General features: G+C 45.6%; 2 protein-coding genes and 1 long non-coding RNA gene across 12 annotated transcripts in view; 2 read left to right on the top strand and 1 right to left on the bottom strand.

Annotated features, from left to right (window-relative positions):
* The first annotated feature begins 39 nt into the window (after window positions 1-39).
* Window positions 40-3,616, top strand: PIGW (phosphatidylinositol glycan anchor biosynthesis class W). 5 transcript variants are annotated; one of them, XM_090026394.1, is made up of 2 exons: window positions 40-83; window positions 1,617-3,616. In XM_090026394.1, the coding sequence occupies exon 2, from the start codon at window positions 1,624-1,626 to the stop codon at window positions 3,142-3,144; it is 1,521 nt and encodes a 506-aa protein (XP_089882520.1). In that variant the 5' UTR covers window positions 40-83; window positions 1,617-1,623; the 3' UTR covers window positions 3,145-3,616. The 5 variants fall into 5 exon arrangements, with proteins under 5 accessions (XP_089882520.1, XP_089882519.1, XP_089882517.1 ...); XM_090026393.1 differs by having other exon boundaries at window positions 40-603; window positions 1,620-3,616; XM_090026391.1 differs by having other exon boundaries at window positions 40-603.
* On the bottom strand, window positions 2,737-7,989 carry LOC149854218 (uncharacterized). 3 transcript variants are annotated; one of them, XR_016439021.1, is made up of 6 exons: window positions 7,876-7,989; window positions 6,083-6,298; window positions 5,326-5,413; window positions 5,052-5,243; window positions 3,623-3,760; window positions 2,737-2,875 (listed from the first exon to the last, which is right to left on the bottom strand). It is a non-coding gene; the product is annotated as an uncharacterized LOC149854218 (long non-coding RNA). The 3 variants fall into 3 exon arrangements; XR_016439022.1 differs by having other exon boundaries at window positions 7,881-7,941; XR_016439023.1 differs by lacking the exon at window positions 7,876-7,989 and adding an exon at window positions 7,659-7,857.
* GGNBP2 (gametogenetin binding protein 2) overlaps window positions 7,986-8,534 on the top strand; it is a 23,352-nt gene continuing 22,803 nt past the window's right edge. For 3 of the 4 annotated variants that reach the window (XM_090026388.1, XM_090026386.1, XM_090026389.1), the window contains exons 1-2: window positions 7,986-8,100; window positions 8,226-8,362. In XM_090026388.1, coding sequence (XP_089882514.1) covers window positions 8,270-8,362 — 93 coding nt within the window. In that variant the 5' untranslated portion in view covers window positions 7,986-8,100; window positions 8,226-8,269. Of the gene's footprint in view, window positions 8,129-8,225; window positions 8,363-8,534 lie in introns of all 4 variants that reach the window. The other variant, XM_090026387.1, reaches the window with a different exon arrangement.

The following is an 8,534-nucleotide window of genomic DNA, read 5'->3' as shown; positions in this document are numbered from 1 at the left end:
GTTGACTTCCCTGCGCCGCAGGGAGCGGGAGCTGGTGGGCTGTGCCTAAAACCTGCCCAGGAGGGGCCTCTGATCGTCGGAGGGTGGGTTATAGGGCTGCACGGGGGGCTCTGGCCGGTATTTAGGAGGGCCCATCTCCTCCTCTGCCATGCCTACGCGGAGGAGGTGAATTTGGGGGGCTCTGCCTGTGCTTCCTGCTGAAGTGTTGCATTCAGGCCTCCGGAGATGGCAGGCGTGGATGCGGTGCATGAGTAGCCCCCCCCCGAGAGCGGGGAGGAGTCCAGCTAGCACTTCTCCTGGGAGTTGTCAGGTGTAGGGTTTGCTGGAGAAATGCCCTTGGTTACTAGAGAAAATAACACCCATACTTTTTTTTTTAAAAGAAAAGTCCAAGAACTTGTAGGGCTGCAGCTGCCGTGTGTGGCTGCCTCCCCTAAGCCTTTATTTGCGATGGGGATGCTTGAATCCTCTTTTTATTGCTGCGTGAATGGAAACTTAAAGCAACCCCCACCCCCCGGGGACTTGCCGCCTTAAATTCCAGTTTTCTTAGACGTTCATTGGCTTTTATCTACTGACCTGAGTTTGTGCACGTGAGACTCATTCTCTGTAAGTGGCTTCTGGAGTTGGTAAGCTTTCCAAGTTACCATTTACCATTACGAGCCGTGTTATTGTTAGAGCTGGTCGGGATTAGTTATCACCCACGTGTTCTGCGGTGAAACAAGGCCTGCAGCAGTGCTGACTTTCACCGGTGCACCTAATGTTCAGCGTAGGCCCTGCCCTGCCGCAAGGTGTTTCACACCGTCAGAGGGCTGCCACCCAGACTAGCTTTCGAGATCTTCAGCAGGACCAACTGTACGGAGAGAGGAGATTTCGATCGCTATTTCTATTGTGCTCGCCATTGAGGCTGTTGCGTGAGTGCAAATGCTGGGGGGCTTCTGTAATGACAGCCTCAATTCAAGTTGTTCTGGGGTAGCACATCGCAGCATCCCTGTGGACAGTTTGCACAATTAGATCCTGCTACGCCAGGCTGAGATGGATAATTTAATCTCTGTGGGCCACCCTTTTTTGCCCCTCTTAACTGCTGTTGCAGTAGGTTTAATACAACTATTTTTCCCCATAAAACAGTAAAGACTATGAAAGTATTTACATATATCTGCTATCTTAAAGGAAAGCATATTTTGCAATGACAAAGACTATGTTTTAAAATACTGCCTTTCAATGCCTCAGTACAACGCAACAAAAATTGTCATGCTGATATATCCAGATGTCCACACGTGCTTAACTTGAACACCATGGGTCCTGTCAAGTAAAGCAAAACCATAAGGGCTTGCTGGGATCCTGGTTGTCTATCATTTTTAATCTCTACTGCAGAATATTTAAGAATTTAGCAAGATAGCAAAAATAAGTCCCATTTCCCATGACACTGCAACAGTTTTTTTAATACCTGTTCAGAGGCGTGTGGGGGGGAGAGTTGATCTGTGACTCGCATTTAATTGTTGTTTTATTATGGGTTTGTAACAGTTGTATCTTACGTTTCAAAATGTATAACACGATGCAGAGGCTGAACTACAATGAAAAATGCTGCGTTCTACAAAACTGATTCTAGTTTTTATTTCCAGAAGAAGGATGTCACAAAAGCTGCAGAAAGAAGCCTTCATCAGTAACTTAAATGGAACTACTCTGCAAGAAATTTCAGTAGGATTAACTCTAGCGCCATTGTGTGTGGCTTGCAGGGGACTGCTGTTGGTTTTATATCATCAGCACTATGGAAGACCATTAAGCTCAAGGAAATATCTACTACTGCTAGACTTGACGGTGCTAGTAGCTCCTCTTGTGCTTTCCTGTACAGTTCTTTCCCCTGTCCTCCCTTTTGTCCCGTCTACCATTTTTCTTATCTGTGCAGGATTGTTTTCTAAAATATACCATGGGAGAAATCGGTATGTCGGCACACCCTGTAGACAAATCATCAGCGAGTTTCTGAAGACGAGCCTAGAGCCAGAATACGTGCCCTCCATAACCGTGTTTCGTGTGTATGTCAATCTGTTAACTGCCATCAGTATTTTGGCAGTGGATTTCCCACAGTACCCCAGGCGGTACGCTAAAACTGAGACCTACGGCACGGGAGTGATGGATTTTGGTGTGGGAGCTTTTATTTTTGGGAACGCTCTGGTTTGTCCTGAAGTGAGGCAAAAATCCGGTGCAGCGCAAGCCAAATTCTCCTATTTGGCAAGGCAGTCCTTAGCTGTGTGGCCGTTAGTTTTTCTGGGCCTGGGACGACTGGTCAGTGTTAAAGCTGTGGATTATCATGAGCATTTATCAGAGTATGGGGTGCACTGGAATTTTTTTTTCACTTTAGCATTTGTGAGGATTGCAGCATCATTGCTCTTATCGTTAGCGCCAGCACAGAAATCATGGATTGTTGCTGTGCTTCTTGCTGTATTTTACCAGTTTATTCTTGATGTTACGCCTCTGAAGGTGTTTGTTTTTTATGGAAGCGATGGCAGAGATTCAAGAGTTGGATTTTTAAATGCCAACAGAGAGGGGGTGTTTTCTCTCTTGGGATACCTAGCCATCTATATGGCCAGTGTGCAAGTGGGGTTATATGTATTGAAGAAGAGAACCTTAGTCAAAGACTGGATTGAAGTAATATGCTTGTTTTTGCTGACAGTTTTTCTTCTCTTTATATTTCTTCACTTGACTCAAACGTATATAGATCCGGTATCCCGTAGGCTGGCTAATCTGGCTTTCTGCATTTGGGTGGTTGCCCATGGCCTGACATTTTTCATTTTATTTTTAGTGACTGATCTTATTTTAGTGCTTACAAAACTTCTGGTAAATGGGTCTGGAGTGCCTTGTTGTTGGAATCTTTCACAACCACCTAGTACAAATAAAAAGCATGATTCAGAGCCCATGTCTATCAAAAGAGAAGAAAAACTGCTAAGTGTTTGCTTAATTAATGCTATTAATAAAAACCAACTAGTCTTTTTCCTGTTAGCAAATGTTATGACTGGCATAGTGAATATGATGATAGATACAATCCACAGCAATACTGTGGTTACATTATTTGTGTTACACTTGTACATGTTTACTAACTGTTTAAGTATGTATATACTGCATGCGAAAAATCTAATACTAAAATGGTGGTGATCATCAAAATTTCTTACAGTCTAATATTGTTGATCTTAAGCATGCGGGGGGCTGGACTCGATGAACTTCCAAGGTCCCTTCCAGCCCTAATGTCTATGAAATCTATGAAAATGTTTGTGTGCCTTTTTAAAAATATTTTGTTGACTGTGCTTGTGTAATTGTGGGTTTCTATTTTTTTGGCTTTTTGTTTTTAATGGAAAAATTAAAATGCCTTTGTCTTGCAGATATGTTGCTTTGCAATACAGTCTGTATTGATGATTTATACCCAATGTTCTCCAGGGTAACTTGGCAAGTGTTATAATTTAATTTCTGGATCTTGAGATGTATTTATGAATCAACAGTTTACTGACCCTTCTCCTGCAAACACTTAAGCATGTTAACCCATAAATCTTTACCCATATGAACAATGAATTTCTCAGTGAGTTCAAGAGGACTATTCACAGATATTTGCGGGGGGGGAAGGGAACCACAATCTCACCTCTGGTTTCGGGTGCTTGAAGAATATTTGAAAGACAGAAATTCTGTTCCTTCCTCCACTGATCGTCCTGGGTTATCTTGGGTGAGTTTCTTCCTTTATTTCCCTCTCTGCAAGTTGCAGATGATACTGCTTCCCTGCCTTGCACAGTTGTTGGGAGGATAAATACATTAAGGACCAACACATTTGGTAATGGGAGCTACAATGTAAAACTGTACAAATCATGGAAGCTCTTTTTTTGTTTTTTAAATGGCTCTTCTTTTGGGGTTTTCCTGAACTTGGGGATCCATTTATCTGTACTCCACTGACTCAGTGGACCTATAGTAAAAGGTATGGTCAAACAGTTGAAATTTGCTGGTTGCTTCGGCAAGCCTCAAACCATTACAAAAACAACGGTACTACTTAAATCAATAGGCCTCAGAAGAGGTATAAAGTTTTGGCCATGTAAATTCAAATGCAAGAGTAGGGCCCAGGATTGTATTAATGACTGTAGATCTATGTGTTTTTAGTTTCTGAATTAAAGAAGAAAACTCCTTACTGTCTGGCCAGCCAAAAATTCCTAATGTTGTCTGTCGTTGCTGATAACCCACACTTATTTTAAAAAAGTTTCTATTCCTGGTTTACGGGACACCCAAAATGGAGACCTCGAGTATTAACTTAGCTACAGTATTTTATTAAAAAATAAAACTGTTCACAAATGCTGACTTCTGGAGCATTGAGGCCTCAGGTTTGTCCTGCAACACACCCTACTAGATTGCAGGAGTCCAGCGTGGGTGTTACGTGGTTATGACATATTTGTATAAGCAGCAAAAGACACCTAAATTAGAAGGCGGTATGTAAATTGTATCTTACTGAACCAGGGTGAAGTGGAGGAAGCCTGTTATGCCTAGGCAGAGCCCTTTTGGCTTTGTATATGTGTAAGTCAGCCGGTGTGCTAGCAGTTGAATAACTGGAGCCTTGGTTTGTAATGTAAAAGATGCAGTAACTAAGCCACATAAACCAATAGGACTGCAGTATGCAAATACATTATGAAGTAGCATATGATTGGCTCTTCGGTCTCTGATGTCACAGTCGCAACAATGAACCGTTCATAGTAAAACCGTAGATGGCAGAACAGCAAATCACGAGTCAGTCGCCCATTTTTTAAGCTATATAAAAGTAAGTCCTTTGCTACTGAATGAGTGAGAATGCCAGTTAAGTCCTATAACTTATCATCAGTAACAAGATGGCAACTTCTAGCCTCAGGCAACTGGCATAGTTAGGAATACAGAACATTTAGTCCATGATTAGTTACAGATATCTAGCCAGATTTCTGAAATTACTAATAAAGTAATGCACCCTAGAGTTCTTCGATCAAGTAAATAGGACAGTATAAAGCAAGTGCAAGAGCTTGAGAACGTACAAATATGCTGTGGACAAGAAACGGACTCACTTTTTTTTCTCCCACTCACTAGTGATAAAATTAGGTCAGCTTGAGTTGCTGTTCTCTATATGAGATGGAAAGAGGTGTGTTTCAATAGGTGTAGCACAACACTTGCCACCAGACAGCACCAAGAATGTTGTTTTCTCCCAGCTTTGGTTTTGATGAGCTTTAGATGAGCAAGGTAATATGCATCTTGTGCTTCTATTGATAAGCATGGAAAAAATCTGCATCAGAAATTCAATTATTTAATGTACAGTAAAATTTAATTATTCTGGTATTTTACCTGATAGGACTGTAGTATGTCAGTGACTTGGAGGGAATGCAAGAAATAGCAGAATGGTGGAGGAGTTGTTTCTTTAGTTCCAGTGTAACTGTAGAATATAAACAAAGGGGTGAGGATAATAATTGATTAATTTGTCTTTGATGTCACAATTTGACCACCTAATAATGGGCTTTTCACAGGGCTGCAGCAAAGGGGGAAGGCAGAAGAAACGAGTGGGAGAGCAGAATGGATTGGCTTATATTAGTAATGTCTCCTGTACACTTGCTTTGACTTTTCAGGATCAGTTTTGATACTAAGATGTTTTTATGATACATTTTAAATCCAGTAACTTCGCTTTAAGACCAAAGTCAGTTATATCCAAAAGATCTCCTCAACGATGCCCCTTTACAACTTGAAATATTTGGGCACTTGTTTTTAATGTCTGTGGGCACACCTGCATGTTCATTAATGTGCCGTAACTATGATGCACTACGTTTTAGTACCCGTAATGACCGGTAATAACTTAATGCACTGTCATCGGCACTACTGCGCAGTAGTGCAGAGAGAGTCTTTTTGTGACGTTAATGCGCAGTAGATTAAATCTACAGCTCATTAGTGTATTAGCACGGGTTTTGCCCGCTGTGCTAATGTGCAGTAGAACTAGGCTACTGTGCTCAAAGCGTCTCATGTAGACGTGCCCTGAATATCTTAGAGGAGTAAGTATGTGTTCCTCCAGATCAAGCTTGAAGTGTACAGGTGGGGCAGTATGGGTACTGACCTCTTTCAGTCAATTTTGCTTGTTTTTTGTGGTTAGGTATATCTTTAGGGATGCCAGTCAGGCCCTTCCACAGGCAAATAAGTCATATAAAATTTAGCACGTTCACTGTCATTCCCAATCTTCTGATTATTCCTATATGCTGTCCTGAGAGTGGAAAATGTTGGTGGGACTTTGTTCTCGTTATGCTGAGCTTCCGCTGAGTCCTACGCAGCCAGACTGAAAAGGGACAGAAATGATGAAAGAGGTTGTACGCTGAATAGACCTGGAGAGAACCTGAACCTGGTGTGCTCTGCAATTCTGCTACTCAAGACACCCCCTGCCCCCCCACCCCCCAGCTTTTACAGATTTTCAGCTTTTTATTTTATTTTTTTTAAATACTGGCAGCATTCTCAAGGGTTTCACTTCAACCTGAAATAACCAACAAATATGAAAATCCCTTTATTTAATGGCCCCTGCCACTTTCACAGGCAGTGACAGTAAGTAATATGAACGATACCATACCAGTTGCATCATTTTCATATTTCGCTAATGAAAGTCTGTGTTTTTTTTCCTATTTAAATTAAATTACCACAGGATTTTCAGTCTGCTGCACCCGAGTGCTGCAAACTCCAGAGCCCCTGCAAGGAAACTTAGGCCAAAGTACACGGAGCCTTGTTAACCAAGGTATGAGAATGTGAGGTCGCATTTTAACATTTGTGTTGGGCATCCGATGTGTAAATTTTAGCTACAGTTTCTGAAATGGTGTTTAATGTGTTTGTTTTTTTGTTTGTTTGTTTTTTTTTACTCCTGCCAACATTTTGCAGTCCAGCCACATGTATGTAGCTCCAGCGCAGCTGTACTGACTAGAACTGAGTTGCAGCAATTGTGTGTTTCTGGTGCAAACAAGGTTAAAGCAATGTTAGATTTGTCCACTTTCACTATGAGCAGGTGTCAGAGCAAGGAATTAAGCCCAGTTTTTGCTCTCAGAATCTAACCACTACCCCAGAGTCCCTTTTCACCATCTCTACTTTGATCAGCAGTTACATAAAAATGCAGGGTTTTTAAGTCCCAACTCTCCTGTCTCTCTTTCCTCTCATCCTTTTTCAGATTTTTCTTTTCCCCTAGGAGGGGGGGGGGTCTCACACCTTTGGAGTGCTGCTCATTATTGCAAGATAAGCGAAGAGGGATGGGGGTTTTTTTTTTGGCAGGGGGAGTCTTTCTTGTCCCCTGAGGCCGTGTTTTAAGGGAAGGCGTTACCTCAATTGAAGTTCACCAAACTTAAACATTAAGATCTCACAATACACCTTGCAACACCGATTAGCGAGCCGTGTTTTAGCGCGGGGCCTACTCCAGCACGCGCTTATACAAAAAGATGATTGCCCGCTGCTGCTGAGAGAAGCCCCTTCAGACGACCGAAACGTGCCTTTACCACCTTGTTTGGGTGCGGGAGGGTGGTTTTCTTTTATCGCTCCTAAAGACGGCTTGGTCCGCATCAAGAGCGCAGTGTTAGTTCTTCCTCACACCGCTCCTGTGGAGATGGGTTTGGGGCAAACGCAACTCCACCTATGTACTGGGTATACTGGCGTGGGGCACCTACCAGCACAGCGTCCGAGGGGCACTGAGCATGAACTACCCCTGTCGTTCTCCACCTTTTTGGACCCATCGATGGCCCGTCCCGACCCACTGCCCCTGCCCCCAGCGTGTGGGGCAGGGCTTGTGGGGGCCTGTGCCCAAATGCACCTCCCAAAGCACCCCCTTGCAAGCTGGAACCCCCTGCAGTGGGGGGGGGGTGTACAATTGGGGGGGGCCCGTACCGTACCGGCCTCCCCGGAGGCCACGTGGGTGTGCCCGGGCCGTGCCCTCACGGGGGCCCCGCTCCGGCGCGAGAAGGGGGCGTGGCGCTCGTGCTCTCGCGAGAGGGGCGGGGCCGCGGCCTGCAGGGAGGGGCGGCCGTGAGGAGACGCCGCCGCCGCCGAGGCCCGCGGTGTCCGCCCGCCCGCTCGCCCGCCTGTCACTGCGCCGAGGCCGCGAGGGAGCCGGTAAAGGCCGCGGGGCGCGGGCCCGCCCGTGCGTAACGGCCGCTGGGGAGGGGCGGCGGCGGCGGCGGCGGGGAGCGGGGAGCGGGGCCGAGCGGGTGTTGACCTCCCGGTTTGGCCGTTCGCAGGCGGACGCGGGGAGGAAGCGGCAGCGGGAGTCGCAGCGGCAGCGATGGCGCGGCTGGTGGCCGTGTGCAGGGACGGCGAGGAGGAGTTCCCCTTCGAGAAGAGGCAGATCCCCCTCTACATCGACGACACCCTCACGGTGAGCGCCCGCCCGGGGCCGCCCTCCTCCCCCGCGCAGTCGGGGCTCGCTCCCTGCTCCGCCTCATCTACGCCCCCCCCCCCCCCAAATAACATGTCAGGGACCTGCTCTGCAAGGAGACGAGCTCTGACCTGGTTGCTTCTCCCCCCCGCCCCAAAAAAAAAAAGTCAGG

Source organism: Crocodylus siamensis, chromosome 13 (genome assembly GCF_052110815.1).
Source record: "Crocodylus siamensis isolate JL-2025a chromosome 13, ASM5211081v1, whole genome shotgun sequence".
NCBI classification, from domain to species: Eukaryota; Metazoa; Chordata; order Crocodylia; family Crocodylidae; genus Crocodylus; species Crocodylus siamensis.
This window is presented reverse-complemented; position numbering and strand designations above follow the sequence as displayed.

What these genes read in the sequence shown, in the direction of transcription:
- PIGW (XM_090026394.1), top strand. Translation starts at nt 1,624, where the DNA reads ATGTCACAAAAGCTGCAGAAAGAAGCCTTCATCAGTAACTTAAATGGA.